At 36.5% G+C, this 18904-nt stretch overlaps 2 protein-coding genes across 2 annotated transcripts; one reads left to right on the forward strand and one right to left on the reverse strand.

Annotated features, from left to right (window-relative positions):
• The first annotated feature begins 2027 nt into the window (after positions 1-2027).
• Positions 2028-6182, forward strand: LOC108366495 (cAMP-specific 3',5'-cyclic phosphodiesterase-like). Its single transcript, XM_017620915.1, has 2 exons — positions 2028-2284; positions 4569-6182. The coding sequence occupies exons 1-2, from the start codon at positions 2171-2173 to the stop codon at positions 6180-6182; spliced, it is 1728 nt and encodes a 575-aa protein (XP_017476404.1). The 5' UTR covers positions 2028-2170.
• Positions 6183-16300: 10118 nt separating this feature from the next.
• Positions 16301-16684, reverse strand: LOC108366494 (coiled-coil domain-containing protein 1-like). Its single transcript, XM_017620914.1, has one exon. The coding sequence runs from the start codon at positions 16682-16684 to the stop codon at positions 16301-16303; it is 384 nt and encodes a 127-aa protein (XP_017476403.1).
• Between the last annotated feature and the right edge of the window lie 2220 nt (positions 16685-18904).

Genomic DNA, 18904 nt, shown 5'->3' on the forward strand with positions numbered 1-18904 from the left:
TGTTTTTGTTTATAAATGCAACCCTGTCCATATTTTGGCACTTTTCATGAACTTACAGGAAGAACAACTCCGTACTCCGTATATTGTAACTTCTGACTGGGAACAGTTGCTCAGTTACCCTCTTAAAAGTGTTCCTACTTACATGTTTTATGGCTATTGGAACGACTTCCTGTAAGTTCCGAGAGTAAATCCTGTAAACCGGCCTGCTATTGGAACAGACTAATATTATTGGGCGCATAATGCTTCCTTGGGGTATGCCAGCTTGATGAGAGAGTAACGATTTTTCAGAGAGAACAGTATAAATATACAGTGACTCAAGCAAGCGTTCACATGTTGATTATTTTTTTAAATATCCGCAATGATTGAGGGATTCCCGACGAGATCGGAATTAATTGAAATTTCTGATAGCAGCATAGATTTCCCGTCCTTTAGAAGTAATAAGGTGAGAGCCGCAGATGGGATGAGAATAAATTTGCTCACACTTGTTGACATTCAGAAAGTTTCAAGGATTTCAAGACTCTTGGGATAGCAAAAGTGACAAGTTCAGTTTTATGTTTGTTGCGGGTACTTCTGTGATTTTTTGTGATCTTTCAAGTTTTACGTATATCGGAATTTTCGATATTTTTGTGAATATGCAACGGTCTTTGCCTTTGCAAGCATTGATTTTTATGCCTGTCTATTCTTATGTCTAAAAAATTGTTAAATTTTTTATATCAGATAAACCTTTATCTTTACTTTTTTCGAAATATTAAAAGTTTGTTATTTAAGTTTCTCCCTTTTAATTTAAATTAAAATTACATAATTTTTCCTTAGCGCAAATAATACCATTTAAATAATAAATTTAAGCCCCTCTTTCTTCCATTACTTCGAAAATTTGCATCGCAAAGTCTTCATAGAAAGTTCATTCGAAGTAGTCATTTGCTTGTGGCACCGTAAATGAAGTTGCGTACTCCTCGATATTGGCTGACCATGCTGATTGGCACAGCACTATTAATAAAAGTATCAAGCAGATGAATTTTTTATTTGGCATTTTTTTTGCTAGGAGCTCTACGTTTACTCGTCGCAATAACTCAATTGCAATTAGATTTTAATCAACAATTTGTGTCGCTTTTAAATTAAATTTAGAACATCTTACGGCTTAACCGAAATAAAGTAGGCTGTTTGTTATAAATGTAAATAATAGCAATTAGATCTGTACGTTCAGACATTTGCAGTCTGATGTCTATTCAAATTATTAAGTGGGTTTATTGAAACAGCCTTTTTACTTGACCTCGTTTTTAGTTGGGTCGATTTTTTTGGTAGATTCTTGAGAGTGGTTCTTGTAGTCAATTCGACTCGTTACTGTATCGAGTTACTCAGCGGTATGGAATTAATATAAGCATACATACTTATATGAGTATTACATGAAGGTTAAGATTAAGGTCTCGCTGAAGGAAAGCTGAAGGTTTCTATAACTAGTTTTGTTACACATTTTCCAAAAAGTACTATAGTTAAATATGTACACATACATGTATTTATGTATGTATTTATGTGCCTAAATATAAACCAACTATTCCAAAAACTTTGCGGAAGCAGTGTTCTAAAAGTGTGATTCTCAAATAAGAAAAAACTGCTGTTTGTTATTTGCTTTTTGTTATAGTGTTCTTGACATTGACCGTTGGTTGTTAGCAATGTGTAAGCGAGAACAGCTGCAACTTCCGTAAAGAAAGTAATATAAGGCAACTGAAGCTCTTACTTCAAATACAAGGTTCTCCTTAATACATAAAATAAAAATAAAAATATGTTTCAAATCCTACAAATGTATCTATATATACATTTAATATTTATTAAAATGTCTCCCACTTCTATTATAATCCAAATTTTTAATTCATTGTTTCTCTTTTCTTTGCAGATCAAACAATAAATTGCTTGCGAAAACAATGACAATGATGGCACCACACACCTATCTATGTAAATGAATGAATTCAGCCGATTTTGAGCACTAAAAACGATCATAAACACAAAAAAAAATTCAATAAAACAATCAATCAAACTTATCTTCATATGCCCAAAATCAAGCGAAAAGAATTGGAAAATAAGTCAATAATGCACTAGCAATGTGAAAAGTGTTGGAAGTGCGGTGTAGTTACGTGTATGTTGCTTAGACAATTCACAAAGAGCACTTCTTATAATGCTTTTGTCAAAAATAAACTTTCATATCGGTTTTAAAAATGGCACAAAAAAATTTGAAAAGCAGCAACAAATTGACCACACAGCAAAAAGTCAAGCGACGGCTGGCGGCAAGGTTTGGCTATAAAATATTGCTACTGATGATAATACATAGTGAAAAGGCGATATAAACTGAAATGAATTACAAAAATTAGTAAATTTTTTTACGTACGAGTACTGATCATCGCTTTAACACATAAATGTCGTTTGAATTTCCAAATGCGAAATGTAATGATTACATTAGGGGTATTCATATAACGTGGTCAACTGTTGTGTCTTTAGATGAATATCCCTATTAAGTAATTTTGAGAAAATAATGATGAAAAACATATAAAAATTAAGTGAATGCATTTATGTATAAAACTTAAGCATATTATAGTAATAAATATGAAGTGAAATATGGTATTATACTAAAGTCAATATTTTGGTCGCACTTTTGCAATCATGTAAAATATATTGCAGTTTACGTTGAATACCCTTTCAGTAAAAATGTTTGTTGGGGAAGATTTTTGGTGAAGGCGACAAACCTATACAAATAGGCGTGGCGGTTTTAGTTAGCTGCAAAATAGAGATTTTATTGTGAATTTCGGCAGAATATCCATTCGTTAGCTACATTTCTTTTTATGGAAATATAATTTAGAAATGCGCCTGGAAATTTAAGGTAAATGTTTGTTGAGGAAGAAAAAAAATTTAAATTTTATTATGGATTTCAGCCTGAACTGAACTGGAAGCTTGCTGCCTTGGTTCCGCGTTCTTTTCTTCGCTGGTTTTCGTAATCTATCGCTTTTTATTGGTAAATTTTCCGAACCTTCCCTAATTTCCTAGTTAGAAATTATAAAGGCCTGGCATATAGCAGCTTAATTTTTTTGCATTTTTTAATCGATATTCGATAGCTTCTTGGGTTTTGAAGAATTGTGAAGAATTTCTCAGCTTTAAAATAGACGCAGTGACTAAAAAAAATGACCTCGTGTTAATTCTTTTTAAATATTTGTAATGTTTTCGAACTAAATTTATTTATTTTTTCTATAAAAGTACCCTCCAAGCTTTAAAAGTATAAATCCCAGTTTCAAACTTTATGCAAAATTTGGGAACATTCAACAAATTTTTAACTCTCTAATCTGAATATTAAGAATATTTTTAGGTAGGCATGCTAGAGCCCATACCGGCTAAAAAATTGATTTTTGAAAATTTTTTTCGGAGAAGTTTTTGTTTAAAACTTGCTCTTCATTAGACTAAAATTGTATGGGCTATAAAAGAGCATACCTAAAAAGATTAAAAAGTTAAAATTTTGATGAAATTTTGTTTAATTTTCTAAAATTTTAGATAAAGTTTGAAACTGTGCTTTATTAGCTTTTGGTTATGGATTGGACGGTGTTTTTATAGATTTACAACAACAAAAATTCCGTTCGAGAAACATTACAAATATTAAAAAAAAACATCACATTTATTTGAACCAATATATATATCGGCCCCCTAAAATTTATCGTTTACAGCCCCATACAAATTTTTAGCTTAGATATGTATACATGCAAATAGAAACACGCTTACTCTTACCAACTGAATGACTCAGTACCTCCGAATCGAAGGACCAGGTTTGCGGATTCGCGCATCACACATGCATGAGGTAGCCAACAACAATGCGCGCACGGCCAACGGAATAAGAAACCCCAGCACCGTGCATCTGCCAGAAAAGCCCCATTGAAGGCACGTATGCCAGTCCAGGCGCCCGCCAACAAGGGAAGTGAGAGACAGAAGAAGGCGCACAAGGCTGGCAAACGGCCAAGTACCAGAGCTGCACAACCAACCGCGTCCTTGGAAACAGCATTCGGCTCGAAGGGTAGTAAATGACTCAGTGAGTAGGGAGACCAGCGTATACAAATTTTTTTATTTATTGGACCAAAGAGTAATGGGTAGGCACTGTGGCCAATGGTAATCAACCATGCAGAGCCCGCAAAAGACACCAAGCAAGCAGTGTCCTAAGGATGCATCAGACTAGGCCGAGCATACCTTGTAGTGTCATCAAATTATAACTTAAGAAAATTTTATTACATGACAGTTGAGAAGTGCATGTGCAAACATTTCATAACTTTAATGAAGGAAATTTTTGCAAAGCCGCAGTGCATAGCATGCAATCGCGCTTAAAAAGCAAACACTGAATTTAATAGACCCCGAAGCAAATATGCAACCGAACTCCTATCACTTACGCTCGAATCGGACTTTAGTTTAATACAGCGTTTCACTTCATATTTTACGAACTATATTTTAAGTCTTATTGGAAAATAATGCTGTTACAGGTTGCTAAATTTTTTATAGAAAATATATTTAAGTGCCTTAAATTAACATCTTCCTCCCTCTCGCAGCGCTTCAGCGGCAGTCAAAGCATCTATAGCAATAGCAATTGTGGAAGCGCACGCGGCAGTGGCAGTGGCAGCGGAAGCGGCGCTAGCGGTGGCGCTGCCACCAACACTCGCAACAGCATCGGCAACGGCAGCTGTGTGTCGTCGTCGACAACCTCGGCTTCAGCGGCAGCGGCATCAGCCAAGCGGCGCAAATCAAAGTCGACAAAGTGCTTTAGTAGCACAGTGTTTCGTTGCTGTATACCTTGTCGCGGGGGCGGCTCAGCAGCCCCCGCTACAAGTCCGCCCCATTCGCCTGCAACGCCCGCGGATGATGTGAACAACGGCACGACGACAACGACCACCAACGCAGCACAGAAGAAGTACGCCAAAGTTGAGTACGATAAAAAACGAGATAGCAGCGCGATTGGCGCACCCTACGCCGAAGTAGACGCTGACATAGACGTTGACATTGACACCGAAGCCGCTGCAGCCATAGCAGCTAACGGTAAGAAGCATTCACTTGCCGACACAATTGCCACCTCGGCAACTACGCCCATATCATTGAAGACGCTAATAAACGACAGCGAGGAAGAACTCGATCCGCCTGCGTTAAGTGTTGCCGACATCGCAGCCGCCACACTTGCCAGCGGTATTGTGGCACGCAAAGCCGAACCGGAAACATTAAGCGACGCAAGTGTTTCGCCAACCGCAGCCATACAGCAATTGCCATTTGGCGTAACCTTTTTGAACGCCTCGCACGGCACACCAGCCAGCAGTGGCGCACTTAGTGTCAGCGTCACAAGCGCACAACACATTTCACCAACTAAATCGACCAGCAGCGTGCCGGCAGTGACTTCCTTTGCCACTGCCATTGGCCATACTAGTGTAGCAGCTACGTTGCAACAACCACAGCAACAGGCTACGCCGCCGCCAACACCAACCGCGCAAACAGCGCCCCGTGTCTCGCAATCACAAACCTCGCCATTGCCGCACATCGAAGAGGAGGAGGAATCCGAGCATATCGGCAATCGTCAGCAATACTCACTGCCCGTTGACGCAGATCCGAGCGGTGTTGGTACAATATATACCGTTAGTGATAGCAGCGAAAGCACAAACGCGCCACAGTCGACAAACACTTCGATTTCGGCGCCGACCAGCGGCGGTGCTGGCGGCAGCAGCACGTGTCACTGTCATCAAGAGTTAGTCACCCAAAGCGCTTCGACTCCTTCGCCGCGCATTAAACTCAAATTTCGTAAACAACACAAATCGGGTTGGGCTCGTTCGGTACTTGCGCCCAGTAGCGCTGTTGGTGGTGGTGGAAGTAGCGGCGGCGGCGGCGGCGGCGGCGGTGCAGGCGGTAGCAGCAGTGTAAGTGGCGTTGGTGGTGGCAGCGGTAGCGGAGGCGCTACTTCCAACGAAACACTCGCCTCTAACGGCAGCAACACCAACACCGCAACCAGCGCCAGCAGCAGCGGTCTACATCGCATCTCTTTGTCATCGGTACCACACGTTTCCAGCTCACAGCTTTTGCCAGCCACCAAGATGCAGGCTGAACAAGGCTCCATTGGTGATCTGCAGAAATACCATAGTAGATATTTGAAGAATCGACGACATACGCTAGCAAATGTTCGGTGAGTAGAATTTACATACTATATACAAATATACAGATTTTTGTTTCAAAAGTGGCACAACTAAAAATTTGACATTTTTGAAATTATACACTAAAAATTTAAAAATGTTGGATCTTTAAAGCAGACTAGGAAGAAGCAAATATTAAGGCGGACATTTTTTGGATTGATAGCTTTTCAGATTCCTATTCTGGTGTTGTCTTTATTTCCTACACACTTATTTATTTACGTACAAAATACAAATTGTGTAAACCATACGCGTTTGCCCCTTTAAGTATGCTACATAAGCAAATTGCTAGTAAATAAATTTATTCTTCGCCATTATCGTTCGTTGCTGTTGCATGACATTTGTGGCACGTGATCAACATGTGAATAACGAGGCCTAGCTGTGACTGTCCGGAGCGGCTGAGTATGAATTGACTACAAATTGAGTGCTTGGCGGTCTGTTTGAATTAAGTGTGCAAAAAATGCTTTGACTGACAGCGAGGAAAAACGAATTATATTAACATTGTGGCGCCATTGACAGTCTTAAGGCGTGGAGGTGGAAGAGAGTTGTTAAATTTATGCGAGTCTGAACACACATACATGCAAATAAAATTAACAGTTTCAGCTAAGTAAATACATAAAAAAAAATTATATTGGTTTCTATCGAGCCAAATGGCTGTTCAAGGCTATGAATTTATCAGTAATTGTTGAGCATAATACACGGCTAGGATTTTGTTCGATCATTCTTGAGTACTTCTGCTGGATATACGCACTTTATTATTAGAAAAGTTTTTATTGATAGCAGAAGTTTTTATTGAATGCATATAGAAAGCCTTAAAGAAACTGGGGCTGACAGGAACAGTACTAGAACTCAGCAACCTTACCAGGAATGTAAACGAACGGAATTCCCAAAGAGTACCGACGAATTTATCATCTCGTTAAAGCTTAAGGGAGATGCCTAAAAGACTATGAACGGAAATGTTTTTCAAAAAATAACTGCAATTTACACAGGATTTAAAAACCAAGACGAGCTACTAAGCAAAAGTGTCCTAAAGCCTTTTGCATTGTAGATTAGCTTAGATTAGATTTAGAGGAGGGCGCAGGTCACTTGGTTACCGCGACCTCAACTAATTATTGTATTGTATTGTAACAGGTCTTCTTCTTTAACTCACATATAGGTGGAGGAGTTCCTCCGTTCTCCTTGGTGATATAACCGAAATTACCTGTCTGTTACCTGTTTCGTATTGGCTCAGTAATTTTGCGCTTCGTTCTACATCTAGATTAAGTAGTTTCGCCCCTTTTCTGGCGCGAATATCTGCCACTTCATTACCCATGACTCCACTGTGTCTCGGTACCCATATGAGGTATACACGGTTCCTGAAGGCGATAAGTATTAAAAGCTGAAGGCAGTCCAAAACAAGCTTTGAAGTAACCTCGTGCAGTTTTAGAGCGAGTAGCACTGCTCTGCTGTTCGCTGTTCCAGTTGTTCCTGTTGAAAGACCTTGAAAAAGACCTTGAAGTTATGTGTATAGTTTAATCTCGTCCAAAAAGCTAATGCGCAGCCCATCTTCTTGTTCTATAACCCTGAGGGTGGAAGGGTGTATAAGCCTGCTGTAAAGAGAAGAGCCTCGTTCTTGATTATAGGGTGTAGGCGCGACAGGTAAAGAAGCACCTCGAAAGCCGCGGTTGGTGTTGTTGTTATCGCGCCAGCAAGCTGCAACGACTGGCCTGCGTGGACTTCAATTCTGCCTTCTTCTACGAGACGGTTGCAGGATATTCAGATATGTTGACGAGGACCTCCCAAAGTACAGCAGCTAACATACAAAATGCGACGGATAAAAATGTGTCTGCCGATTAAAATTTTAGGGCGAACGCTCAATCTACAAAAAGGGTGGCTTGCCTTTTCCGCAAACTGCCTCGTGATCAGCTTTTCGAGCTCCGCTTACAAGGTCTTGATGAGAGGGTTGTGTGAAAGGTTAAAGCCCATCGCCAACGAACTGATTTGAGCATACAAGAAGGATTTAGGATCTGAAAAACTCAACTCTGACCACGAATTCACTATGGGCCAAACCTTGGAGGGAATACGCGAGAAAAGGACTTATGCTGTAGAAAATGATACGAGCGGCAGAAAAAAAAGCTCAGGAACAATTTTGAAATTGATATCATTAGTTTCAACAAGCCCACGCTCCGTGGGTCTGATGTGGTAATCTTGGCTAAAGCACGGTATAGCGAGAATACCAACGCCACTTTGAACTTAGTAGGCAATTGATTGGTAACGTCATCTGTCGACCAACGAAAATCACCCTTTATAAGTCCCTCATCATGCGCGTCCTGATGTAAGAACGATGGCTTTATCTGTTGGAGTGTTTGAGAGAAACATTTTAGGGAAGATGTTTTGCGCGCTACGAATTTATAAAAAGATGGAAAGATTTGCTGTGCAGCGAATTTTTTACATAATTCACAACGGCTAAGCTGGTTAGGTGCCGTCGAATGAATTCGATACGATAATCAGTAATGGGGGTAGAAGAAGAGGAAGACCTGTGTTGAGAGACTTGGCTTCACTCGTTGTTTCTAATTGGTGAGAAGACGGAAAAAATTGTTTTAATTAAAATGGTGTCGGAAAATATATGTTTTTATTAAAACGAATGTCGCGAAAACCGCATCGAAAAGTCGCTCGAAAGTTTCAGTGTAGCGTCTGGGTCAATAAATTTATACAATTTACATTTTCCACTTTTTCGTGACAGTTTGAATGTTGCTTTTATGTACATATGTTTAATTCAGCTGATATGATGTTGTTTACAAAGAAACTCTCACTGAAATTGTGAGGCTGCACAAAGGACCACTCCATGCTCTCCTCTACTCTTTTCTCTTACCTTGATTTTGTTATAGTGGTAGCGATATACTTACCATTCTTTAGCTATGAAAACAAAAACATCAGTGAGTCCTATCCAGCTGTAATGAAACTTGTCTTCAGCAAGACGCAGTTTGGGAACAATATGTTTACACTAATAAAAAATCAAAAAAAAATGTTTCATAAGAAAAAGAAGAGTGCTGAGTAATTATACTATACATTAAACGGGCTTGCTTGTTAGCAATACAGGCAGTTTTTTCTCAGCTCTTAAGATTTGCAAACCTTTTTTTTTAATATTTGTTATTTTCAATTATAAAAAAGGGCTATGGGGGTTATGAAAAATAGTTTCACTTCGCCATATCAAAGGAAATTGAATTGGCTACCAACTATCTTAAATTTTTAACAAACATTTGAAAATAAATTATTATTTTTTTTTATTTATTTACTTTCACACTTTTATGTATGTATGTATATTTATTAATGTATATCCAAACAAAATCATAAATAGATGTATTTAGCGTTCCAATGCTACTTAACCCCTTCTGCGTCTGTTATTTCTGCGTACCGCTGGCTGGCTGCGTACCTGTCGATTTGCTCTTCTGTTAGCTGCTCTCCTTTGCCTGCGCGCATTTCGTGCAGCTCTACGTTTTGCGTTGCCATTGCGAGCTCCAGCTCTTCGTCGACCAGATCCGCTACCACCTTTATTACTATTATTCGCTTGAACTACTGAACTATCCGTTACACTACTCGTATCTGTGTCATCTGCAGCATTATCATCATCATCATCATCATAGTAATCGGCATCAGCATCGGTTGTCGTGTTAGCCGCGTCGACGTTAGTGGTGGCCAAAGTCACAAAGAAAATGGCGCATAGAAGTAGAATTTGTATTTTAAGTGACATTTCTATTTTGTTCCTATACTTTCGAAGCTCAAGTTGAAACTGAACTTAAATAGCGAAAGAAAGTTTATATTCTTAATACAATTTGCGGCAGCTATTAAACATACATACATACATACATACATACATATATATAATAAATGCATATTTGAAAAGTGATATTTATTCTGGTGTTTTATGTTTACTGTCTTGAAGAAATTGCCATATTTGCAAACTTCCGATTACCTACTTATTTTATATCTAACACTTGGGGAAATAGAATATGCCATTTAAAATGGATTACCATAATTATTTAAGTGTTAGCAACATTTCCCTTTCAACAAATTCCTATTTTTTAACGATAAGCCGGGTTTCAAACCAGACCCTGAATCTTTTCTATTTGTATTTCCTATTAATAGTTTGTAGCCGCAGCTCATTCTAGAACGACCTTTACGATTTTAGCGCCAGCTCATCGCTACGTTTGTTTGTTGTTGTTACCAAACATGTACCTTGGGAATATATGTCCATGAACCTTAATTAGCTTTAGCACGCGTAATTTTTTCCTATTCTATTTAAATAGACAAAAAAGTAAATATTGGATGCTTACACACTTTTTCTAGTCTTTGGCCGAGCTTCTCCTTCAATTTGTGGTGTGCGTGTCACACAAATATAGGCAACTACAAGTAAACACTGGCTACGCAAGTAAGATGTCTTATTTTGGGAGCAGAATGTTAATGGCATAAATAAAATCGACGGCTTAGCATTTCAATCGCTATTTACAAAAAAATTTGAATATGGTCAGATGAGGAATCGAACCTGTGCCATTTCGAGTGTTAGCATGCGCCTTCAACCACCCGGCGACAGCGACCGCTTTAGACTGTTGATTTGAACAGCTGGAAATTTTCGTAGAATTTTTATATTAGCTACCAAATACTGTTGTTTTCTTATTAAAACGAAACATTTAAAATTTAATTGTCATTCAAATTTATTCTAAGCAGGGACCGAACATAACAGTTATTGATGAAAACTCTCATTGAAAAATTCACTATGAAAGTAATGTTCTACAACTTAGTGATACCAATCGATTCGTTCTACGCTGGTGAATACGCTATTGTCCACCCATTTCGAGTGCCATGAGCTACAACTGGCACTTAATGGTGTCAAACTAAATAAACCACCGGCACTGAACCGAATAAACTACGAGTTTTATAAATTGGTGCCGTTTTGTTTTTTTGCAAGAGGTTCTTTCACTCTTCAAACTCATTTTCCTTAAAAAACAAGTCCAATTTTCTTTACGTAGTAGTTGTTTTTAAATTCCGTAAGGTTATCATACTCACTGACATTGGTAATAAGTTGGATTTTTAAAGAAAATAAGATATGGTCTTTTTTATCTTAATATAACGATATATAGTTTTTTTTTAATCTAAGTCATTCTTCCATTTTACTCGTTTTTATTTGAAATATATAAATAATTTTATATGTACTATTGTAAAATTTTCGTATTTGTTACCCCTTTCCGACTTTATTTCTGTTATTTCTTTTTCGGCGTGCAGCCCTATTTCTATTTTTTCTAATCGCCTGCTGTCTTGCCCGTACATTACGCCTTCTACGTGCATTCTGCGCCGCTTTACGTTTTCTTTTATCAGCAGCTCCACGTTTTTTTGCTCCGGTCTTACTTTGCCTTTGCGGTGCCGTGGTTGTCTCATTTATCTTTTCACCATCATCAGAGCCGTTTTCTTCGGATTGTGCAGCACCATTTGGATCTTGTGAACTAATATTTTCGTCATAGTATTCCTCAATGGAATAATCGGAAGAATAATCATCAGCTGGGGCAGTAATTGCACTCGCTTTGTTTCGAGGCTCATCGGCAGAACTTTCATTGGCATAATCGTCCGTATAGGAGTAATCTGAATAACAATCGGAAGAATAGTCGTAATCCTGACTTTCAGCTGAATTGGCGCTAGTTTTGGCCAAAGCCACAACTATTAAAGCAGCTATAAAAATTAGTTGTACTTTCGTAGCCATATTATGTGAACCGAAATCATTAAATTCCAAGCAAGAACTGATTTTAAATTTTGGCGTGTTTTGGTTGTTATATATAGTTACCAATTGCGCGACTTTATTTGTAAAAAACTTGCAAAACCCCAACTAAATTCAAGGAGATAATTACAAAAACATGCTTATTAAATAAATAGTTTTTTCTCTTTACATAATTTTTTTTTTTTTTTTTTTTTTTTTTTTTTTTTTTTAATTGACTTGCGCCAGCGTATACCCAGTGCGCAATTGTCTCGAACATGCAAAATAGTACGTAAGGTAGTGATTGAAGCCTGTGCCTCAATCGTAGATCGACGCCAAATGGCTTTGTTTCTCTTCACATATGGCTTTATTTCCATGGAGAAAGTGAATTAAAGCCATAACCTAACATTTTACATATGTATGTATGAGAAGTAAAGCCATACGATCTTATTTCAACTGAAAATGTAAATGTTGTCTCCTTAAAACTCAGCTGCTCAGACCATTCCTTAAACAAATTTGCAAAAGGAACTATGTACTTATAATAATGGGGAAGATGAGTAGAAGAAAAAACTTAGACTCGATCGTCACGCTTACAGTATTTTTTTTCACAAATGGGCATCAGACTGCAAGGGAATAATTAGCAATGATTTGGAGTCTACACCTCCATAGTCCTTCGTAACGCAGCGACAATGGGCGCAAAGTCGGCCAAGCTAAATTAACCTCAACTAACTCCAAACACTATTTATATTTAACCAATGATAAAAAAGGATCTAGCCTTTACAGAGAAAAGGTACAGGCAAGACCTAAAGTCAAATTTGGAAACAAAAGACACGCAGTGGCTTCGCGCAGGTACTTCCGAAATACAGAGGTTTCCAAAAATGGCAACAAAAAAGTATTCACGCTGGGTTTATTTATACATGTTTTTGCCATAAATTTTAGCCAAGACTTTTGAGTGTTTAAAATATCTATCTAAAATTTTGCTAAATTTATCTTAAGCACACATATGTACATACATAACCTTTGTAAGTATGTAGTATAAGTATTTTAACAGTTGTTTTATTATTGGAATTATAATGAAGAACAAAATCTTTTTAATTTACTCTATACTACTATCCACAACTTACCCTACGGAAAAATATCTTGTTTTTTTTTTTCGTTTTGCAAAATTTAGGTTCCATAGGAATCAGTCATCGGACACATTTAATCTATTTAGTTATGTGAGAATATATTCGGCTGTAAGCCTTCTAAAACCTTTTTTGTTTGATGCTCATATTAACATTTTTAATTTAACGTATAAATTCAATTCAACAGTTGGCAACCCTCATTAACAGTATTTTAGGTTGTAATTCTATTTAAACCTCATTCTTTTGGCATCCATATTGAAATATTTATTTGCTTTGTCTTATTAATTTACTTAATTTGATTTTCTAAGTGCCGACAACTCTCAAAATTTTTTCTCCTTAGACCATCTATTTTTTTGCGAACATTTAAAAATTAAATTATTCAAATCGGTGAAGCGATTTTCGAGTTTTTGCCTGCCAAGCAAACAAACTCAATATTTTGCATATAAGTATCATCCAGTTGGTTGAGGGATATTCAGGGGCACACTGTTGTCAGCTGTCTGGACGTTAAAGGCGGCTAGAGTAACGAAGATAAAAGTGCCAAGAAGTAATTATAATTTGTATTTTAAGTGACATTCCTTCTGATTCAATAACCTTGAAGTTCAGGTGTAAACTATACTTAAATGGTAAGTGAAAGCAAAATTTGACGCAGCAGCTTTTAGATTACCTACCATTTGAGAAACAATTATAACAATTATAATTAACAAGGGTTTTGTATTTTTTTATTTACGGAAACTGCCACATGTGAAAACATGAGTTTTTTGCTTTTATAAAAATAGCTACCAATAATTGTAAAGCGTAATATAAAAGGTAGTATTGATTGAGTTTTTGCTATGCCCTCTATACTTGTAAGCGCATTTTTTTAGTTTGGTTTAGTTTAGTTTTGAAATTACATAAATTTTCGCTAAACTATTGTAGTACATTTGAAAGATGACGAAGATTTCACAGATGAATATTTCTTTGTTCGTTCCTAGGTTTTGGGAGGGATTCTGCGCTTTCTGTTGGATCGAAAATACTTCTCCTTGATACACCGAGGATATCTGCATGACCAGCGACCTCATTAGTTCATGAACTGGTTTCCTTCAGTCTTACTCTTGCAATAACTAAGTTTCTACACCGAGAGAAAAAAAAGTAAAACTTAAATAAAAACGTATATAAATCAAATGAAAACGTGTTATAAATAGTGTATAACAGATATATCCAATTCAAATACACTCATATTAAAATGAAGCGGATGTACTTCGTGGATGCTTTTTCATAATGAATAATAATAATAATAATTTACCTGTTGCCTGCAATCGAATTTAAACCCTGACCATCTAGAAATTAACAAAGCAAGCAAGCATCTTTGCACACTCAGCTGCTGCCAGGCATGTAAATGTGCTTTCAAATGTTCACTGCACGCGATAAGTGCATGTGTATAGATAAACGTACCCAACTAATTGAAAGACTACTTTGAAACAAACGTAAAAGGTAAATGTTTCGAATTTTTGTACTATTTTTACTCACAAAACCAATTTTTTTGTTGAAAAGAAACATACTGGATTCAGTGATCGGACTTCCAAAAAAAATCGTGTGGTAGAATCTGGAAAAAAGTGTGGTAGATTTCAACAAAATGTGGTAAATTTCAGGTTTTGGATCAAACTTTGTACAAAAATTAAAATATTCTGCAAGGTTTCACGTAATTTACATACACTTACATATACTCAGATGTGGGCATTCAAATACGTGCGTGCTAATTTTTTTGTATGAAAATATTATTTTGAAATACGAACATTTTTGAACGATAAACAAATAAAAAATATACATTGTTGCCATGCGTTATTTCCCTCAGTGTAAATATCTGGACCCAGCGCCATCTATCGGGCCCATTGTTTGCAAAAGCAGCTTTTATAATGTAAGCCATATAAAACAACAAGTTTTTCAAAAAATAAAACATTTTTTATTTTATTTTGTTTTCTAGAAGGCACAATAGTTTCTCCATACAGCCACAGTGTTGCTGGTTAATTTTGACCCAAATTATTATATAGTATTTAAGTGCAACTTTGATCCGGTAAGCATATAGCACTTGAAAATAAAGTATTTGCATATGATAAATGGAATATTTACGGAATTCAATAGTTTTTTTTGTAATTGATTAATTTATATTATTGGGTCAAAATGACCTAAACACATTATATGAAGGTGTAAATTCCAAACACTGTAGAAGGGGAAAGAAAGAGAAACAAAAGAAAACTCTCCTTACACTCATACATGGCATTCACAATGAGAAGAATTGCCATCGAATAGAAGTATATGTATAATAACTATATAGTAGATCCTTGCTGACCTAGGGATGCGAATTTTGGGGAGTAATATCGTCACATCCATGTTTCGATGCATCGGAAAAACTAAAATCGTTGCTAAAATACATCACCAGAAAAACATCGATATATCGATGGTTTGTAATGTTTCAAAATTTGTTAGATTTTAGTCACAATAAAAAGAAAATGTAATAGTTCTCATTCCCATTCAATTAGAAAAATACTTACATACCGATGTATTTCCCTGCATTCCTATAAATATATGTATGTAATGCATGCCGACGTAAGTTCGCTGAGCCTAAAGAGCCAAGGCCCAATTTCGTTGAGATTTCAACGCAAAGCATTTGTAATATCGAAAGATAAGAGTACCTTCGCAATTTCTGAATGTTCCTCAAAAGAATAAGTAATAAAATTCATGGGGAGTCAAAAAATTTTAGGAGCATAATGGGTAAGTTGAATTCAAGTCTGAGTCACACCAAAGTCGATGTTAAAAGATCGTTGAAACTGGCATCGATTTATCGTCAATTTAGCAATTCTAGGAAATTGTAAACATCGATGGCAAAGATCGATTTTTGAACCGATATTATCGATGTTTTAAAAATATACGCTATACCCAACCGAGCCTTTATAAATTGAGATTGAATCTTAGCCATAACATAGCGAAGATTATTGACTAGTTTCTAATTATTTACGATCTATTAAAATTCCTTGATCTATCATAGTACGCATTATTAATTTTATATAATTGTATATTTTGCTTGATGATTTTATGTGAAAACTTTCTTACGCTATTTTTGAAAATGAATTTGTTATACTATATATATTTAACGATGTGTAATTGGGACATGAATACATTCGGTTTCTTTTTTCTGCGTAGGGCGATAAGTTATTGTACGATTAGTTGAGTACAGCAAAAACATCACCATCATGATCGTCTCCTTTACCACCACTATCATTGTTATCCTCGTCCTCCTAGTCATCGTCATTAGCAGCATCCTCGTCTTCGTCACTTAAATAATCCGCATAAAGATCAGAATCATCGTTGTTATCGTTATCGTCATCACCGTTATCCTTATAATCGTCCTCATCATATTCACTACTGTCGTATTCTTCTTCACTATCTTCTGCTCCTAAGCTATCGTCTTCATCTCCATTATCTTCTTCTGAGCCACTATCTTCGTTTGTTGCGCTATGCTCTTCTGCAGCTATTCCTACGGCCTCTTCTGCTTTCAATGTATTCGATGATTCCTTAGAAGGAAGTTTTATAGAGCGTACATTGCTTTCTGCGCCCAGAGTTGCCGCCCACGTGTTGGAAACCGCCAAGCAGGAAATGGTAAATACTAAAAGCAGTTTCATTTTTGTATTTTTTTTTTTGTATGTCTTTACTATGAGAAATAACTAAATATCTTGACTTTTGTCAAAGGCTCAACATAAATTACTATCAAATATATTCTTCGAGCTAATCTATTTATATTGTTGCGTACTCAAATCGCGTAACCTTGTAACTCAGATTACATCCGACTTTGTGTTTTTTTGTTATGCTGATTGTTTTCAGGTTGCCTGTTTGGTAAATTCATATGGACGTTAGAAAAAACATAGCCTAGCTAATGTTTAATCAGCTGTATGAATGGAATTTTGAGTTTGTCAACTAATTTTTTTCACTAGTTTATGAATGATGACTTACTTAGTGGCGTTTTGACATACCATACATATCGCCCGTTTGCTGAAAGAGCTACATAATTAAAACAAATACCAGTACCTTTTAATTTTGACGTGACGTTCTTCCACGAAATGTTTAGTTGTTACATACTTTTGATAAATATGGCAAATTTTATTACAAATTTAAAGTCGGTTTTCGCATTTGTCAATTTTGAGTTGTTATGCTATTTCAGAAAACGAATCACATGTACAATTCATTAAGTACGCATAAAGTTATTGAGGGTCACTTTCTTCATTATTTATTAACCTCTTTTTAATATTTACCAAATAGGCGTTTCAAAGCAAATACAACTTTAGACTTTTCCCTAACTATATACATACATCACTGAGGGGAACAAATAGTAAAATCAAACATAAACGAAAAACGGAAAATATTCATTTCGAATACGTCCATATTAAAATGAAAAATTTTACACTTCACGAATGCGTTTTCATAACTAGCAACAAGACCTTATGGGGTGTGCATAAGGTTGGGCCGAAAGTACCAAAATTCTAAAACTTAAAATCTCTTTCTGGGCCTATTGGTGAGTGAGTGTCTTCTTCACTGTAGTAGCTTACCCATCGTTATGTTTGAAAGCATTGATTGTGAAATCATTTCTATTGATGAGGAAATTCAAAAATATCTTTCTAAAGATCAGAGGTATCTTCTGAATATCGCTTCAGCTATTAAGTCACGAGTTTGTCCTCCAGATTTAGCTATTTCAGATTTAGCACCTTTATTTCGCTTTCGGTGGCTGACAACTGCAAATCGAAGTCCGAGATTATATGTATCAACTGTGAATTCTTCCAATGAACTCAAAGAAATATAGTCGAGTTCATACTTAAGTGTTGCATGCCCGTATGATTTGCACTAAAAAATGATAGTTCTTTTACAGCCGGTCGAAAGCACGTGTTCAAAGCTATTGAAATATCCAGATACTTAATAGAAAATCTTCTCCAAATTCAAAGCCACGCGTTCTCTGTTCATCCTGTTCTTAGCAATGTCAATGGACAAAACAAAAAATATTAGAGAACTTGGTTTAAAAAAAGTCATTGAGGCTCGAAAACCGCCTGCGAATATATAAAAGGTAGCTCGAGTTTTTTTATTCCAAAAGTGAAATTTGATTTGAAAAATTAAATATTCAGAAATGATCGCCTGGGACTACACTGAATTATCTTCTCCACAACTTCGGCGCCATGTTTCAACATAATACATCGCATCCCTCCTAGAATATGGGCCTGTTCCAAATAATACTCAATCAGTTGAGCGTTGCGTTAAATTAGTAACGGAATTTGGCTCTTCTTGGTTGGTTAGTTGGAAAGGGCGTGGGTGGAAGGAACTCTAGGAGCAGCTACCTTCCTATGGTGGGTTCTGAGACGAGTTAGATATGCTGCTCATGCCAAGAGTTGTATTTGGCCCCATTTGTATTTAAGACTTGCTTATGTACTTCCAAATACGCAATACACTTGTGCAAATAATTTGAGTCTTTTAGTTTAAGAAAAATATTTGGTCGAACATTGTTGATTTAAAAAAATGCACCGTAACGCTCCACGCGTGTTTCCCAAAAGTTTAGTTTGCTCATACATAGTGAAGTATTTGTTTAATCAAGCGAAAACTTTTCCAGCTTAGCTTTTTTAGTCTATTTTTTGCTTATGTCTTGAAACAAATTTTTAATTTATAAAGCGAAGCTACTTTACTTCCTGCCGTGGTGTTAAGGAATACCAAAAAATGGTGCAGCATACTTCGTGGTTAAGACATCACTTAACCACCTTTCATCAAAGTGTACGCAACATATTCTTTACGTGTGACGACTATGTCAGCTTTTGTGCCTACAAAACTCCATTCGCTTGAAACATTGGTATTTTTGCGAGCGGAAA

The sequence above is a fragment of the Rhagoletis zephyria genome, unplaced genomic scaffold (genome assembly GCF_001687245.7).
Source record: "Rhagoletis zephyria isolate East Lansing unplaced genomic scaffold, Rhagoletis_zephyria_1.1 Rzeph_scaffold_02287, whole genome shotgun sequence".
Taxonomy (NCBI): Eukaryota; Metazoa; Arthropoda; class Insecta; order Diptera; family Tephritidae; genus Rhagoletis; species Rhagoletis zephyria.